Source organism: Haplochromis burtoni, unplaced genomic scaffold, assembly GCF_018398535.1.
Source record: "Haplochromis burtoni strain Fernald_Lab_line unplaced genomic scaffold, NCSU_Asbu1 Contig_8, whole genome shotgun sequence".
Lineage (NCBI taxonomy): Eukaryota > Metazoa > Chordata > Actinopteri > Cichliformes > Cichlidae > Haplochromis > Haplochromis burtoni.
The window spans coordinates 2,058,895-2,077,226 of NW_024582369.1; the positions used below are offsets into that span (position 1 = coordinate 2,058,895).

The window sequence follows — 18,332 nt, forward strand, 5'->3', positions numbered from 1 at the left end:
ATGAAAATTATGCAAATATAAGTAATAATCACTTTTTTTAAGTGCTGCTCTGTAATGAGAAGTATAAGAGCTGCAAAATTTAAAAGCACATGCTCTTAGAGTGTTGTTCCTCAATGCACTTGCTTGTTAATGTCATTTGAGTAGTTTGCCTGTTTATTTTTTTTGGTGATTTTTTTTTTTTAACCTACAGAAGAGAAACGCACAACAGCAGTGTTTTTGCATGCCTTCGAGAATTGTAGAATTGTATATATGCCTGCCTTGCAAGCATGGCATGCTGCATTTTGAGCATTTTTAAATGCTGTAAAAACAAAAACAGGTTGTGTAAAAACACAAATGGAAGTTTTTGTATGCAAGCATGTGCCTCTTTCTCCAGATTATCGGGTATTATTTTGATCTTTTCAGTTAACCCTTCTGTACAGCGGCATATGCAAACTACACACTCACTGCCGGGCTGCTTTATCTCTCAGCAGATTCCCTGAGAGAAGCCCGGTCCTCATCAAATGTTTGGAAAAGGATGTTGTTTTGAAACTACTGTCAACTTCTCATTAAACAGACTCCATACAGGACTGGACTTGACTCTGCTCCTTCTCTTCTTCTCGCGTTTGATCTGTTATTACCGCCCGTCTTCCATTCCTCACAAGTTCTGTTTCACTCTTGCAGGCTACTAATGGTAATGATCCGTGGTCGGCGTGGAACGCGGACCCATCAGGGGGCTCCACCAACAACTGGGCATCTAATCCAGAGGGCACACAGACTGGGAAGAGCGCTCCTGACCCCTGGCCCCCTGTATCACATGGTCACCCTCAGGCTTACCAAGGCCCAGGTAAAAAAACCAAAAAAAAAAACCCCGAGATAGCTTCAGGAACCATGGTTGTCCTATTATTAGAAGTATAATGTAAACCTTTTATTATCATAAAAATCACTGTAATATCTTTCGACAGTTTGAAATTTCAACTTTCTCTTTTGTAGCAATACTCTCATACGACTGTGTTTATGTCATTCTGAAGTATGTAAGCTACATTTTCAAAGCGATTTTTAACGTCTTAATGTGGTTACAGGAAAGGTAAAGTCATGCAGTGGTTTTGGCTCATCACACTACCTCGTGAAACAGTTTAGCTCACTCTTTACTTGTTAAACTGTTCTTCTGCATAAGCTGTACTGTATATATGGCTGCAGGGGAGGGAGCAGTTCTACAAACACGAGTGACTTCAGAGTCCCTCGCACTTAATGCATCAAACAGTCAGGCTCACGTTGATTAGTTAGGTTGTTTTGTTGCAATCACAATTGGTTGATGTGATAAAGGTTGTTGCTTCAAAACAGCCTTTGGTGCTTTTTAGTGATTCTGCGTGAGTTTGTGAGCTCGGCTGACGTTTGGTTAAAGGTGTTTGAATTACAAACAGACAACAACTTGCGAGTTTGAGAATGCCTCTGTGGTAATACAAAAGATAAATTAAGCTTTGTGTTAAATTTTTGATTCATGCTTGATATCAAGTGTTTTGTTTTTGAATCATGCTTTCTGAAAAGCTCATTTTTAGATATGCAAGTGAGGCTTTATGTGTTTAATTTAGCATATTTTTTCAGGCCATTGGATAACATGGTGTTTAAAGTTCTTTAACTATTGTTGTGACAAATTGATATACCAAGTGTTTTTATTACTCCACAAATCACAAACTGCTGTCAGTTGTTGGAAAAAGTCCATTGACTCTTTGTTTTCAGTGATAAGATGCTCAAGAGGTCAGGCTTTTTATATATGGAAAAAATCCTACTGTGAAAAAAGTGCTACTGAATAAGGATTTCTGGCTGAGTGTATGAGGAAAAATCAATAATATGTGATGTAGGAAGAACACCCAGATGTACATTTTGGATGTTTCTTTTCCCGTGTCGTGAGAAATAGATGTTATGGAAACAAATCTTAAAATTGCAATTATGATTTTTCATTGAGCAGCCAGTGAAAGGTGTTTGCGTCATATATATTCTGTCCTTCATGTTATCTGATATGAACAGAAATGCATGCTATGTACAGTAGGACCTGTAATCTTGAACTCCACATACTATATTTGAAAATACTACGCGACTCAGATTTTCACAGATTTGCAGTGACTGTAACTCCTCGATGTGGTTTTTCTTATTTGTGCAGTCCCGCCACAGAGAGAAGCTCCAGCACGGGGACAGAACGGTCAAATCATGATTCTGTTTTCTCTAGACTGTGGAAAATTGTGCCTCACTCATGACTCAGAAGGATATATTACTTGAGCTGCTTTTTAAATTCTTCACTTTCTTTTGTAAAAAAACCCCCCAAATACATAAAAAAAATAGTACATTGGAAAAATGGTCAGAGGGGAAATTAACAGACTTTTCCTCTGTTTCTCTCTTGCTAAAGACATCTACCCATATCCTTACCTTATTGATTACACAGGTATTCCGTTTATTGCTTTTTGGAAGCCTGTTGCTCATTTTTGTGTGTGAACTGCCAATAATATGAAGAAAGAAACATTTCTTTTAAAGCATGTGTGTACAGTTTGACACTAACAATATTATCTTTGTTTAAGAGGAGGTTGGAGGAGCTTTGTTAGACGCCCTGCACAGATAGAGATCAGTAACTAAACAGAGATATAGTTTTCAGTTATAGACTTTGGTGAGTGGTGCAGGAATAAACTTTTAAACATTTGTAGATTTATACAAGAACACTTTTGGCAGGACTACCTTTGCTGCCTTTCTTAATTGTTTACCTTTATGGCATTTTAAATTTACAGATAGATAGCGGAGGAGAATGGCTGAGACTGTGGCTTACTAGCAGGTTAAATATACCCCAAGTGTTTACCCCTAGTTGGTCAACTCGCTTTGGAGCAGGTGGCAGACCACGGCAGCACATTTGTTTTGCCTTTTGTAGTGTTTCGTTTTCAGTTTGATTGTGATCCGATTGCAGTAAAAAGGAGTTGAACTGGGTCTGAGCTTGTCCTCCTGTGCTTGTCTGTGGGGGGTTGGAGCAGTAGCGTTATCAGCAGTGAACAGGCACACATACACAACACACATGTCTCAACTAACTGATCGGACACAAAGACACATATATTTAAAAAAACAAAAATGAAAATTAATGAGTAAATGTGATTCGGCAGGCCAACATGGAGATAGAATGAAAGTTGCTGTAATTTATGGGGGATTTTTGTGTATTTTCTTTGCTGTTTTATCCAGTGTGATTTGTTAGTATAATATGATATTTTACATGCCAGTTTCAGTTTTAACTAAGTTATTATATAGTCTCCAAGTCTGGCTTTGAAAGGCAGTGTTGGAACAGTGCAGCTATATGTATATGTGGAAATATTTTCTCTTACCGCCTGCTGCCTGATTCAGACTTTAATGGTCTGGCTGGCACCAATCCTAACAAATCATGCTCAGCCCTTTTTGCTTTGAACTGTGTCAATGCGTTTTGAAACCTGCTTTGAAATGAAGTGTGCAGCTTTAGACAAAAGCAATGATCTAGATAACATGTCTGGTTCAGTATGCATGCACTATTTTCACAAATGAGACGTACTGGAGGACAAATTTAAGCTTTGCAGTGTGTAATATTTTTAGCCATTTAATTGAAAAAGAGAGTGATGATGCTTAAAATCTTAAAGCATGAGAACCATTAATAGATTTGCATTGCTTCTGATATAGATGTGTGCTGCATGCCCTCATGCTCAAACAACTGACTCCTCTATCTCAAGAAAAATCTGTTATGTTATATTTAGACCCACACTAAGTAAAGCTCAGTGAAGCATTAAGGTGTGAATTTTCACACAACTCTTGTAGTAGGAACATCTATAAATGTAGTATAATAGTTGTACACAGTGCTTTTTTTTGTGCATGTGATCTGAAAACAAACAACTTGGTTTACACGAATCTTACCTCAGGGGCAGAGGATGATGAGTGGGACGATGAATGGGATGACATGAAATCCACTGGCGGTTATGCTGAGTCAGAAGCCGGAGAAAGTGGAGCACTGCAGAGGGGCGGATCACATGCAACTTCAATGAAAATCTCCCTCAACAAGTAAGAGTTAATAAGTCAGTAATGTGCCTGGCTTCAAATCAGCTTTTAACATAAAATAAGCTGCACTGTACAGTTTGAGCTGTTGATCAGAGTTTGGACAGCAGAATTTACTTCTGCCAAAGTGTGTTCAGGCTCTTACTGTAGATAATAATAAACTGAGTTGCAGCAGCACAGAGTAATCTTGTTCTAATAATGGTAACATCGTATCAAATAACTGCTCTACACAAGACTAATCAGGAAATTTTGTCTTGTGTCTTTGAGCAGGTTCCCTGGGTTCTCCAAGTCGGGTCCGGAGCTTTACCTCCTTTGCAAGCAGCTTGTAAAGGGCAAAGACAGACTTCCAATTTATGTAGGTCATCTCCAAAAATGTTTTTTTTGTGTGTGTTTTTCTTTAGTTCTGTTAGAACATCAACGTGCTTCTTATTAAGTTATAACACAGAAGTCACCAGTCATAATTAAAAACCTATGGCTAAATTATTTCTGTCAGAATATTCGCCTTTATATAAAGTAGTATTGTAGCATCTTTTGCCAGCTTGCCATATGTTTGTCTGGCGCAGTAGACTTCTGAACCTTCATGTTTTGTGCTCAGACGGGAGAAGTTGGTCCAGTGTGGTCTTACCCAGAAACCCAGCTAGACTGTGTTGTAGCTGATCCCAAAAAAGGCTCAAAGATGTATGGCCTCAAGAGCTACATTGAGTACCAAGTCACACCCAGTGTAAGTATCCAAGAGCTATTTTTTTAGGTTATCAAATCAACTAAATGCACTAAGCTAATCTTTAGACGCATAAATAAATGTAAGAAAGACTGAAATGTATATTTTACTTCCTTTAATGGAAGCTGTACTTTTTTTTTTTTCCCCCCCCTGGGCATGCAGACCACAAACCGACCTGTCAATCACAGATATAAACACTTTGACTGGTTGTATGAAAGGCTTCTGGAAAAATTTGGGTCAGCCATTCCCATCCCTTCTTTACCAGATAAGCAGGTTACAGGTAGGTAACTAGCCAATAAATGCGTATGGCTGAATATATTTGTTTTTTCCGTTCTTTACGCATTGATCTCTTTTAAAAGGCCGTTTCGAGGAAGAGTTTATTAAGATGCGTATGGAGCGGTTACAGGGTTGGATGACCAGGATGTGCAGGCACCCCGTTATTTCCAGCAGTGAAGTATTTCAGCTTTTCGTCACCTACAAGGATGAGAAGGTAAACTGATACATCCACTTCCCATCTTTTAAGGTCTTTGAGTATGTGTTCTAAGACTGTGTTGCTGAAATCAGTCTTACATGAATGATTTGAGGTGTCAGTTAGTTATTTAAAGCTAATGTAACAAAATAATATGTAATATATAACTATAGAATAACTAGCTATTGTCAGTTGACTGAGGTGACGTGTGTCCATGTTGGTGTACATCTAAAAAGGTACTCTTGGCTGAGCCCTTATTTCCCAAGTGATGGATCTGCATGTTTGATTTGGCACAGATTTTGCACTGGATGCCCTTCCTGACACAATCCTCCCATTCATCCAGGATTGGGACCTCCACACAGGAAGGCATCACCTTGTGGTGCTGTTCAGCAGTTGCATTTAATCAGTTAATTGCTCACAGATGTAAATTCTAGACTAGACAGACTGCCTAACTAGCAAAACCTAATGAAAATCATGCAGAAACAGCTGGATATGGACTCCCATAGTTGTCCGGTTGCCCAGCCTTCTGTATGGAAGTCTTGTCTCTGGAAAGGCATGAAGGAATTTCTTTAAAATTGTCACAAATATTAATTGTGCCCCAAATGAACTGAATTTGCCGGTTATGATTTTGACGATAACTTGATAATTATTACGCTAATTATTGCAACACCAGACTGAAATGTCTGTTCAAAAAGTGCAAACTCAGCTTCAGTTTGACTTTATAAAGTATCACAGAAACCCTTTTCTGGCCACGACTATAAACTGCAAAGCAGTAGCAAACAACTGCAGGAAGTTAATTCTACTTTCTTTCAGCCAAATGTTGCAGATCAAAACTAAGATTGTTATTACTAATAGTTTAGGGTTGGGGCTTATTTTGTGGCATTAACTATTTCTGTTTTTAATTAAAACAATTGATTGTTACAGGACTGGAAGATGGGCAAGAGAAAAGCAGAGAAGGATGAGACGGTAGGAGTGATGGTCTTCTCCACAATGGAGCCTGAAGCTCCAGACCTGGACCTGATAGAAGTGTGAGTTTTACCAAGAGAAACTATAGCACCAAAAAGTGTTTATGTAACTTGTGTGTAGTACTGTATTGCGTAATTCATGCCAGTGGTGTTCCTCATTCACAGAGAACAGAAATGTGAGCAGTTTAGCAGGTTTACCAAATCCATGGATGACGGGGTGAAGGAAATCCTCACAGTGGGGCATGAACATTGGAAGAGATGCACAGGCCGTATGTTCACACTGCACTCAAGCTAAATAAGTGTTTAGCACACCTAGGCCACACCTTAAGTCTGTGCTGTAATTACTATTTACATTAAATGTTCATTATTCTGAATATTTTGTCAACTTAGAAAGATTGGGGGGAAAATGTCTTTGTTACTTTGTTCATTTGTTTTACCATAGCTCTGCCCAAAGAGTATCAGAGAATCGGCAAAGCCTTCCAAAACCTTTCCTCTGTCTTCACCAGCAGCGGATACCAAGGTACGGAGTACAAATATCGATTCAGCGTCATGTGTAATTTGGAGCACTTGAGGCATTTTCCTGGGTGTAAGGATTTGGGTTTGTCACACCGATGTCTCAGGTTACAGCTGGAGACATCTGGAGCAATCAGAGCTATGCTGTAATGTGGACTTTGGTTTTGAAATCGAGTGTTCGTTATTTACTGTTGGGAAACAGTAGGATGTATTTTAACAGTGTTTCTCGCTGCAGGTGAGTCAGCCCTAACTGATGCCATGACAGCAGCTGGGAAGACATACGAAGAGATAGCTCAGCTGGTTGCAGAGCAGGTACGTACTTTGACCGCTGCTGTAAAATAATCTAATGTGACTGCTATTAAAAGTAAGAGAAATGTGTCTACCCTTACTTTTCCTCTTGTGATTATGTCTGGAAACTCACACACAGACCATAAAGAGAGAGGGGTAGGGCAACATCTTTCAGTGGCCATTATCTGTGTTCACTGCATGTCTCAATATCTGTGAGCATTTCCCAGTTCCCCTGTTGCTGACCTCTTTAACCCAGCGTCCTGCTCGTCAGTTTCTATCTGTGCAGGAAGAGGCTTATGGCAAACTTATTCCTAGTGCTTCCTTAGTTTTGCTTTGACTCATGTATCAATGTGGCTTTTTTGTTTTTTTGACTGAATGACCCGATGAGTGTGCAAAGTAATAAAGTCCATTCTTGGCCTTTTTGATGTCCCAGCAGCTTCCAGAGGAAGGATTTGTCTGGTAAGCTCGTCCTGCTCCAGGCAGACTTTGTTAGTGATTTGGTAGAATTCTGATTTTAGTTGAGTGAAACCTGTGATGTGGTTTAGTGTTGGAGAAATACGATCACTAGACACGGATTCATCTCAGGGCACAAAAGGAACCAGTCCAATTTATCTGATGTTATCCAAAATGGATGCAAACAGCACTCCCTGCAGAATAAGGTCAATAGTGAGCAAAGGAATTGGCACTACAATTTAAAATGATAGTTTGGCTAAATATTGTTTTATTTCTGTGCCATCTCATCCCAGTGTATCTCCCTGTTGGATGTTCCTCTGAATACATGATGTTTTATATATAGTATTGCTATTTAAAAAAAGGAACATAAAGTGTATTCTGTGGTAATCCAAAAGGCAGTAAATAAAAAATTTAAGACAGGTAAAAAAAAAAAAAAAAAAAAAAAAAAAAAACCTACACTGAATTATGGCTTCATTGTATTTTCTCTTATCAGCCTCTTGCATTCCTTCCTGCTCTGTTTTACTTTCTTCTATTTTTAAGTACTGGTGACTTTTACCTTTTTACATTTATAGTTCATGTTTGTGTCTATTTTTGTTTTCTCTCAGCCCAGGAAAGACCTCCACCATCTCATGGAGACCAACAATGAATACAAAGGACTACTTGGATGTTTTCCAGATACCATTGGAGTCCATAAGGTACACTAACATCCATGCCACAGGAAATGGGCTGGAATGTGATAATTTGCTGTTATGGGGTATCTGATAGGAACAGAGGTGCTGTGCGTGCCACAATATAGATAGTACAGACACCATACCAACATCTTCCTTTATTTACACATTTACATATACACACACCCCCACATGCTAACGCATACACTTTCAACCTTCAACTACAGTATAAGGATACCTGTTTAAAATATGTCACCGCCTCTATATCACTACTACACCTTTACAATATATGTCAAGTGTTCAAGTTAATTATTATCCCTGTTCTTTGCCTAAGATTACAAAAAACTTGGGAATGTGTATGCACACACATTTTGCATGTACAGTCTTTTTGAGGGACCCAGTGCTTTTTTTTTTTTAAAAGTATTTTCTAAGTAATATAGAAAAAAATTGCCTATGCACTCCATACTAAAGTGTGAGCAATTTCTGTTTTTCATAGTTAATATCATTGCAAAGTGAAAACTCTGAAGCCCCTGACTGTTGATGTCTGGGACCTGTACTATTTGCAGAAATCACTATAGCGGAAGTTCCCAAAACTGCTCAACACACACTCAAACAATCTCTGATAGGGTTAAAAATAGCACAGCAGGGGAAAAACATGCATATCTGATTTTTGGGTGAACTGTCCCTTTATCAGATAGAAGCAAAAATTAACAAGTAGCAGTGTGTGCATATTATTATACAAGGTTTAAATAGTCTAACTAAAGTGCCTTCTGTTTACTTTTGGTCCCTGCAGGCAGCCATAGACAAAGTGAAGGAAGGTGACAAACTGGTAGCCGCCAGTAAAATTACTCAGCAGGACAAAGTCACCATGGCTAAACGTGCCAGCACCATGTCTTACGCATTACAAGGTACAGCACGGTCACAGATACTGAAGTAATTTGCTTTATCGCTGCATGCAGGCTGATCACTGTGGTTTCTCTTGTCTTGTGCTGCAGCTGAAATGAACCATTTCCATAGCAACCGTATCTATGACTACAACAGGGTCATGCAGTTGTACCTGGAGGAGCAAGTCAAGTTTTACGAGACGGTAAAGGCATTTTAATAGAGCATTTCTCACAGTAAATTTGACTGTGAAACAGTTTGTCCTTTTCACTTCCTTATTACCTGGAAAGAAAGTAGTTTCATACCAAAGTGACGATATGAAGGCGTCACATGACCTTTTTGTATTAATGCTCGTTTGTCTTCCTCTGCACCCCCACCCCCCCAGATCGCAGCGAAGCTGAGACAAGCGCACAGTCAGTTCACTACAATGTGAAAGCGGCCGCTGGCTGTCTTGCACTAAGAGACGAGAAGATTTAAACCAGCTCAAGATCCAAAATAATTTTGCTTATTTTGCATTTTTCAACCCCTGTCCTCTTTAATTTAAATTTCACTTCTGTTTTTCTCTTACCTCATCTCCTCTTTTTACAACTCATCCCAGCAGTCCCTGCTTTGCGGTATCCGCTACTTCGATGTTAAAGAGTACGAACGACATCTGAAAAGGCTTCAAGAGTGACAGCAGCTGTAATTCTTAACACAGACAGGAAAAAAAATCATGTTGTAGTTACAGTGGCGATGAAATCAAACCCTGGCAATTCTTTAACGTGATATAGTTTTGTTTTTTTGGGTTTTTTGTACAGCTTCACGTGCAAACATAACCATCTATCTCAAGGTAAAGCTCTGCAGCCTTTCACTTTTATTCCATGTTAATATTCATATAGGAAAGGGCGCCAAATACCAAAGCTATTCTCCGCTCTGCCAATAAGGACAGCCAGGATATATTCAAGCTTTACTGTAGCTTCATTTGAATAATTTTGTTACCATATATAGTATTTATATGTAAAAAGAAATTTTCACTATTGTTAGCAGAAGCATTCCTTTAAGGATTCAAATCTTGAAAGAGTTAGCAAAGGCAGTGTGTGCGTCCTCCCTGTGTGTGACCACCACTCGCAGCTCCCAGCTCCCCTTCATCCCACACTTCCTCAAAAGCGAACAGGAAGCTCCACCTTCTTCCTGTTTTCCCTTTTGAGAAAAATTGAAATGGTCAACCTGGTTGGCACCCCAAAGCTCCTGCATACTCACACACTGCAGTTTGCATTTTAAGAAACAGAATCTGGAATGAGTCTTTTTTTTCTATTCTTCTTTTTTCCTTTTCTGTTCTTTTCTTTTTTAAAACATTTAAAATAAAAGTCATTGGATCAGTGGTTCCCTGCCACACTAGTTAACTTTCTCTCAGTACTTCGAAAGAATATTTGCCCTTGTTTGACGGAGTCATTGTGTTTGACATGATGGTACAAGAATAAAGTCATCTGTAAGAATTCGTACTATTAGAGGAGTTTGGAAGAGCCATGAATTATGTGTTCTTGTTTTTGCTTATCACCGCCCAGTTTTCAAATCAATCTGTAATCTTGTTCACTCTTTGTTAGAAAATATAAATTCTACTGCACCTATCAGGGGTTTCTTGTAATTGATATGTTATGTATAGAACTATTTGCAATACACGTGTCATTTAAAAAGAAGCAAAAGTTCAGTTTGATTTATTAAACAATGATTTGTACTCATTAGGATGTCATTTATTGCGTGTGTGTGTGTGTCTTTGTGTGTTTTGTGTTCTGACTCGGAGGGGACGGCACACTACGCACCCGGATTTCCTCACACTAAAGCCTTTATTCGCTGCAGCAGATTCTTGCGTAGATATGGACAGGAATGGGAATGAGCTGGCAGCTTGTGTGAAGAGTGCATTTTGTGAATTCTTGTTGTGAAGGAAGTGAAAGAGCCCTTTTTACCCTGCTCTCATTTCACGCTGCCATCAGGTGCAGTTGTTCATGTAGGCCACAGTGGCTATATGAATAGATCTTATCAAATGGAATCACCCGCAGTGTGTTTATTGCTTCACAAGACCATATAGAAAGCTTGCAGAATTATTTTCCAGTTTTTGCAAGAATTGAACTGATATTTTGCAATCCCGAGGCTTTTTGGGAATATATCTGCTAAACACATACCATATTATCATACTATAGTAACATCAAATGCTATTGGTCTGTGGAAACCCCAGGTTTAAATCAATACGATGTAAGTAACTAACACAGATAATGTGTTATGTGTAGAATGATTATACAGCAATGAATGCCATGCCATTAAAAATATGTCTATAGTCATGCATAACTTACAAGACATAGAAAGTGCCGTGCATTTAGTACTCAGTGCTTTAAAGTGCCAACTGCAGGAGTTTGAGTCCTGCATTACACAGTCTAATTTCCAACTCACACGAGCTACATCCTGCTCATGTGCTCAGCTGCACATTTGCTGCTCAGTACTACCTCTTTCTGGCACCATGACCACAGAGACTGATTTGATTGTGTCACTTTTTTATGGCATGTGGTATGAAAACAAACACTTGGCAATTACATTATTTTATTTTATTTTTTGCTGTAATTACTGCATCCCCCCCCCCCAAAAAAAGTGTAAGTATTCATAACTGTGTTATTGACAGCTTTTAATAAGCGCATACAGTGCTGTCACTTAAAGCTGACAAAGTCATGTAATGTCTCTTCTAACTCCATATAACACTATTGCATGCTATGCAGAATGTTTGGCATGAAGGTATAAAGCATTATAAAGTTCTAAAAAAAATTATGACCCACAATGGTAATTTTTTCTAGACCTTGTTAAAAGCTGTCAATTTAAACACTTGTGGAATGTGTTATAAATGTATTATAATGCCCTGCACATGATGTAAGATGCTTATGCATTACAGATAAGACCTTGATGGAGAGTTGGGGAGAGGGGATGCACTGCTTGTAGTTTCTGAATGTGAAACATGTCTTTAAGCCACATTTTATTAAGTATATATAGTGTTTATTGCACAATTAATACATTAATGTGTATTTATATGGAGTCTTCAGATAGCACATGACCTAATACTTTGAGACAGTAGCACGTATCAGATATTAAGTGACTTTGTTTAGTAATATCAAACCCTTTTTATTTCAATGATTTTTTTCCCCCATTGATTAAAACAGTAGAAGAACTCCAAAATAATAAAACTGGCAATAGAGTGATTACAAATAAGCACATACATGCAGAGTGTTCAGCAAACTGTGTCATGTGATTCTTTCCAGTTGCAGGTTGTCTCCACATGGTGGCTAGAAGACAACCTTGTCATCACACAAATACATTTTGGCTGGTATTTTACACGTCAACATTAACAAACTATAGTACAAAAAGAAGTATAAAACAAGGAAGAATTCACTTACCAGGAGTGAGTGGGGGGAAAGAAATAATCAGTGAACAGGATGATGTTTATATTCACACAATACAACATGGATATCAGCCGCAGTCACATAAGATTTAAAAGCAAAGAGGTTACCAGGTAGGTCTGCTCCACACAGAAAAACGTTTCCTGAGCATACAATAAAGTGTAATCATCATCGTCCTGATCATCAGATATCTTCATCCCTACAAATGCTGCCAAGGACGCCAGTTCCCGTGTCCTCACCATTGTTATGGTGACGAGCGGCTTTGGAAGCTGCGTGGCCGGATCATCATGCTGACTTTGCGTAGGGAATAATAATCAGAGTCTTTCCAGGAGTGCCAAACAATTCCATCTGGACCCAGCGGCCCTCGCCCTTTGGGAGTGTAATGGCCTCCCTGTATGATGAAGAAGAAGATAAGAATTTGTCTTTAAAAATGTAAAATGCAGGGTAATTTGTGTATCCTTACCCTGTAATAGACTCCATTAAGGTTGGCGTAGAAGCACTGGTTATACCACCAACCGCCATGTGAGATCTCAGCGCAGATGTTTCCACTGTCTGGTGTACTGAAGCCCTGCTTATTGTGGTACCAACTGAAAGAGTCCTGAACCGTACCACTGAAGCCTGACACATGGAGACGGTACTGATGCTCCTCATCTTCCACACTGCAAGAAATTATGTAAGGAACACAGTTGCTTGTGTATGTTTTGGGATATCCAGCCCAATGTAAGTCTGCACAGTTGGTTATCTGACACTAACCTGAAGCTCTGGTAGAGGGCATGCTTGTGCTTGCTGGTCCAGTCTTCCAGGTCAATCCGCAGGCTGTAGTCTCCCTGGGCACTCAGATCATGTATGTGGTCATTGCCTAACCAGAACTCTGAGTGCAGCTCACCAAATCCATCCCTGTAGTCCCTCCAGTTGCGGTCAAAGCTCACTGAGCCATCAAATCGCCGCTGAATCACAGTCCAGCCGCCACCTGGGAGAAAGTGTAAAATTCATTCCATGTTTGATGGGTTATCATCTGCTCAGCTGATGACTATAGGTCAGGTACAGAATACTTAACAATTTGACGAAAACATTAAGTAGCTATTATAAATGGCAGTGCATATTTTAACTCTGGCCATTTTTCTGATCTCAGTAATCGGTCTGATATTAAATAAAGTGACTGTATCAGCTCAGAAAGCCTAAATCCATAGACAAACTCTGAAGGCTTCATGCAAGTGTACCAAGTAGAACTGGTTTTAAAGGAGGTTTGGTCACAAAAATGGTATTGCATTTATGCGTTGGATGAAAATAACTAATGGATAATCTATGGCACTGCTTTTGAAGTTATGCGCATGAACAACAATATTTGGTGTTGTATGGTCACATTAATCATGTCCAAAGTTTTCAAATAATGAGGGTTTACACAGTTAAAGCTCAGGCTTTAGACTGCTCCAAATACTCTGTTTTAGTCAGGTATTTCTACCCTTGGCTCTGTATGATATCACTAAGAGTAGACATGATCATATGGTCATTTCATGCACACAGCTCTGGCTGTCAGCACAGACCTGCTGTTCGAATCTTTTGTTTTGAGGGGCAGCAAATCAGAAGAAAGTTGGCTTAAAGAGAGGAGGAAGTGGGGGTTAAAGCAAACTGTTTTAGACAGGAAATGAACTCGGGGATTTTGCCAAGGATGAGTGTGAGATTGTAAATCATGCAGTGCTACTGCAGTAGAGTCCCAGAATAATAACATGGAGTTGAAAATTACCACCATAGCTTCCCTTTAATCAGAACCGCTTGCACATGACTTACCATCTGTGTCCATATCGCAATAGACTTCCACAGGCATCCCTGCCAGTGATGGCACCACAGTGTAAAGGCCAGATCTCCTGACACCATTGTGGTAGATAGAGGCACAGTCTATAGGACAGTTCCTCACATGCTGGATCTCTGAAAGAAGAGTAAAACAGGCAAGAAAGTGTCAGAGAAAATCAACAAGTGGTATTTGGCACCCTCTGCTGGAACATCATTGCTTGAGCATGTACCTGGGTGCAGCGCATTGTGAGCATTCATGAGAGGATTGGGTCGGACAATGTTGATCAAACAGCCGGGGCTTCTTTTTACTTTATCCACCAAAAGTGTCAGATTATGTAGTTGGTTCTAAACATAAATACAAACAGAGGCCAACACTCAAAAACACTTTTGCTAACATTTATAACAAAAAAGAGAGAAAAAATTCTAACGAAATATCCCCAGATGGTAATAACCTGAAGGTCTAGGATCAGAGTCCCCTGTAAGTGCAGCAGGGTAGTGGCTTCAGCGTAGTGCTGCTCCAACTCATGAAAACGCTGCTCCAAGGAGATGTTCAAGTGGACCCTTTCTTCACTCTGAAATCATTGAAATAGAAATACACAGACTCACATGTGAATGAAAGGACGTTCAACAACTGAGACAAGTGCATTTTTAAATTAGTTAAAAATAAAGGAAAGAAATCATTCACATTCCTGTGCCAGATATACCAATCTGTTACAGGAACCCTTCATTCACATGTTAAGACATGCAATATCTGCCAAACCAACATCTAGATCCATCCATCCATCCATCCATCCATAAAGGGTCATGGGGCCTGCAGAAGCCCAGACCTCCCTCTCCCCAGCTACCCTCTGCAGTTCATCTGAGGGAACACTGAGACGTTCCCAAGTTAGCCAAAAGATATAATCTCTCCAGCATGTCCTGGGTTTGCCCCAGGGCCTCCTCTGGGTATAACATGCCCAGAACACCACACACAGGAAACGTGTGGAGCAAGTCCACTAGTAATACTTAAAGACAGATTAATCTATTCAGAGCTCAGACACACCACCACCAACAACTCCCATCACCACAAACTCCAGAGCCCTCTCCCCTGTCCTGTGCTTCCTGTGCAACACACAAGACACGAGCCACTTCATCTGTGGCCACCGACCAGTGTCTCTGTTTAAGCTCACACTGAGACGAATGAGGCAACACATGCAAGAGTAGAGTAATCCTGTTAGTGACTAAGGTCAAGGGCATGCTGGGAGAGAAGCCAGTTTGATGACCAAGCACCACATCAGAGTAAAGAACTGCAGCACGTTTCCTGTCGTAGGCGGACATGTTTATTTCAAATAAAGCTGCAATCAAGGCTTATTTGATCACATGTGGCTATATTTAATACTACAGACAGAACATATTAAGTTATAATAGCGCAAAAAAAAGTGAGCCACTGCAGGTATAGTCTTAAAAATAAAACAAGAAAATATGTTTTCACACTGTCACAATATTCTCCATGTAGCTATCAAAGCTAAAAGGGTTGCTGCTGATGGTTGACTCAAGTCTGCTAAGTATAGCATCCCCTCTTCTCCCACCTACTTAAGTATAAAAATGGAAATCACACCTGCAGCTCGAGGACTTTGATACGATGCCGATGGTTCCTGAGCTCCTCCTGCAGCTCAGAGATGGTCTCTTTCAGCGCCATGATCTGCTGCGTCCTCTCCTCATTCTCATGCAGCCAGTAAGAGACCTCGTCTGTGCAGCGAAACATATCGGGGCATCTACGCTCGTCCAGCTGAGGCAGTGTGGCCACCAGGCGACACATCCCATTCTCCATCACCTGTTGAGGACAGGTTCAGAAAGCCAAAACAACAGGATGTGTGAAAGAACAATGCCGCTGTCTTTGTTCACTTGTTTTGTCAATGCTCTCATACATAATCTCAGATTTATATCAACTGATAACAGTGTTATCTTTTCCTCACTTAAATTCTCTGATTCCCCCCCCCCCCTAAAATCTCTTAAATATATATACTTAAAAAAATAATAGGTGTCTTGCCACCTTAGTGTATTATTTTTTATATTTTTTATGCATTTCAAATGTACTTGATGGGAACATTATTCTGATTTCTGCTCAGATGGAAAGCTCCTTAACCTAGCTGATGGATCTCTGGTGTACGGTAAAAGTAGCAAGCTGTTGCAGTGATAAGGCTGTGCTACTATTGTCTGGAGAACATCACTGCAAGATGGTTATTGTAATCACCTGGTTTGTGTACTCCCCACACTGGGAGCCCCCACCGTTGCGGATAATGGTAGCGTTCAAGTCGTCTGTTTTGGCCTCTGGGAGCAACACAATGAGGATATAAAGAGCAGCGCACATGCTCCAGCCGGGAGGGGCAGTTAAGGACAGGAGAGACATTGCTGCCACGGGTTGTTAGTCTCTCCCTGCCTTGTCAGCAAGAGTGGGCGTGGGACACCCAGAGTGTGCGCTTCACCATGTGAGGCTCTGTCTGCAAGGAGCGAAAGAAAGACAACACGGGCATTATCATTCCACGAGAAAACAGAAACAGAATATAGAAAGGAAGGAATATATATTTCACAAAGCCATAAAGACACTTTAAGCTCACTAAGATATGATTACTTTGACAGACAAGCAACAGTCAGACAACTTAGTGTACCACTCATTAAGTGTCTCACTTACAGTGGATAAGTCATAAAGTTATCCACTATTTTTATAGACATAACCTATAACTAAAAAGAAGATATGAAAAAACAAACAAATAGTAGATGTGGAAAAGTAGGTGTTCTCACCCTAGCTAAACACCACCTTCTACCCCATCCCTGGCTTGCATGGGGCCAAGGGGTCCTTTCCATTGTCTTTGTCTTTTTCTTCTTCTCTTTGTTGCGTGTTCCTCTCACTCTGGACGCTTTATGCTCCTTTTCTCTCTCGCCATCTCTCGCCCTCGCTTTCCTTCTCGATGTGGACATCGTAGTCCAGTAATCCACCTCTAAGAGGATTCACATGACTGAGGGGTGGGAAGGAGGCAGGCATAGAAGGAAGTGATAATGGAATTATGGGTAAAAGCCAAACATGTGCCAAGAGCTGAAAAATGTCTTTTAATTTACTGGAAATATCCATGTTTTCTGTTAAATTACTGTTTGTCCTGATTACATCAAACAAACTGTGGCAGAGCAGAATGTGCGCTGAACTGTTACATTTAATGCTTATAGATTTTTGTTTTTAATTATTAAATAAATAAAAATGATCATCTTATAGACCCACACGGTCAAGGATTGCTGTAAGAGGTGCACATAATGACTGTTTGCACTTTAGAAGAGAACATAATGTAACTAATATGCATCGGCACACACAGTAAACAAACATCACCCACAAGTAATCCCGCTCTGAGCTAGTAATAAATGATGATGCACGTCGAGGTATGATGGGTGCTGATCCTATTACAGTATCAAAGTCTTTATATTTTTATACCTTTGACTGCGGCTCAGCATGCACGGTCTCATTAAGAAGAAAATGAACTGCAAATCATACCCTCTATTGCATTTTCATTAAGCTGTTATTCAATTGAAAAAATCTTTTCCCAACAGTCTTCGCAACTGTGTTATATCAGTTGAAGAACTCGTGCATTGCAAATTGTCTGATCAGTCATTCACCTGGTCTTTTCAAAGAATTTTGCAAATCACACAGAAGAGAAGGCAGTGTCTTAACCTCCAAGTATAGATGTAATAAATGCAAATGAATTCCACATAGAAAGTCTCAGGAACTAGATGTGTCCCTGCTGTTTATGTCAGCAAAATGATGTCTGTAAGGCCACATGGTGGTGCCACTTAACCACTTTATTATCTGCTGGCCTCTCCAGAGCTCACTGACCTTTCACATGTCAAACTAAAAAAGAATTACTCAGAGTTACAAAAAAAGGGCAAGATGGGAAACATTTTACAACATATACAAGAGATTAGGACTGTGCACTGAAGAAAGAGATAAGCTACAAGCGTAATGTAAGCAACAGAACACTAAGCATTGCAAAGCTTTTTAAGTGTCCATTCATCACCCTGAAAAGGAGTTTTTTTCTTCTTTGTTTGCAACATACAAACAGTGCGGGGTCAGCAGATTTACAAAGTGTGGAAAGAAATGCAGGCAATTTCACATCATGC

General features: G+C 39.9%; 2 protein-coding genes across 5 annotated transcripts in view; one reads left to right on the forward strand and one right to left on the reverse strand.

Moving 5' to 3' along the window:
- snx9b (sorting nexin 9b) overlaps positions 1-10,701 on the forward strand; it is a 17,861-nt gene extending 7,160 nt beyond the window's left edge. For 2 of the 4 annotated variants that reach the window (XM_014338290.2, XM_014338300.2), the window contains 13 exons: positions 3,894-4,032; positions 4,294-4,381; positions 4,622-4,747; positions 4,907-5,024; positions 5,104-5,234; positions 6,138-6,241; positions 6,344-6,447; positions 6,621-6,698; positions 6,927-7,003; positions 8,038-8,127; positions 8,894-9,008; positions 9,096-9,187; positions 9,368-10,701. In XM_014338290.2, the coding sequence (XP_014193776.1) occupies positions 3,894-4,032; positions 4,294-4,381; positions 4,622-4,747; positions 4,907-5,024; positions 5,104-5,234; positions 6,138-6,241; positions 6,344-6,447; positions 6,621-6,698; positions 6,927-7,003; positions 8,038-8,127; positions 8,894-9,008; positions 9,096-9,187; positions 9,368-9,415 (1,310 nt within the window). In that variant the 3' untranslated portion in view covers positions 9,416-10,701. The remainder of the gene's footprint in view (positions 1-3,893; positions 4,033-4,293; positions 4,382-4,621; positions 4,748-4,906; positions 5,025-5,103; positions 5,235-6,137; positions 6,242-6,343; positions 6,448-6,620; positions 6,699-6,926; positions 7,004-8,037; positions 8,128-8,893; positions 9,009-9,095; positions 9,188-9,367) is intronic. The other 2 variants (XM_014338295.2, XM_005914481.2) reach the window with 1 other exon arrangement.
- Positions 10,702-11,975: 1,274 nt separating this feature from the next.
- On the reverse strand, positions 11,976-17,146 carry si:ch211-203k16.3 (techylectin-5B). Its single transcript, XM_005914480.2, has 9 exons — positions 16,971-17,146; positions 16,423-16,669; positions 15,787-16,002; positions 14,642-14,761; positions 14,420-14,534; positions 14,187-14,324; positions 13,152-13,368; positions 12,862-13,057; positions 11,976-12,789 (listed from the first exon to the last, which is right to left on the reverse strand). The coding sequence occupies exons 2-9, from the start codon at positions 16,576-16,578 to the stop codon at positions 12,643-12,645; spliced, it is 1,305 nt and encodes a 434-aa protein (XP_005914542.1). The 5' UTR covers positions 16,579-16,669; positions 16,971-17,146; the 3' UTR covers positions 11,976-12,642.
- Positions 17,147-18,332: the final 1,186 nt, after the last annotated feature.

Excerpts from the sequence above, each read along its gene's own strand:
- si:ch211-203k16.3 (XM_005914480.2), bottom strand. The coding sequence starts at position 16,578 with ATGTCTCTCCTGTCCTTAACTGCCCCTCCCGGCTGGAGCATGTGCGCT. Across the intron at positions 14,762-15,786 it reads TCAAAGTCCTCGAGCTGCAG|AGTGAAGAAAGGGTCCACTT; the intron begins GTGTGATTTCCA and ends CAATGATTTCAG. Across the intron at positions 13,369-14,186 it reads TTGCGATATGGACACAGATG|GTGGCGGCTGGACTGTGATT; the intron begins GTAAGTCATGTG and ends ACTTTCTCCCAG.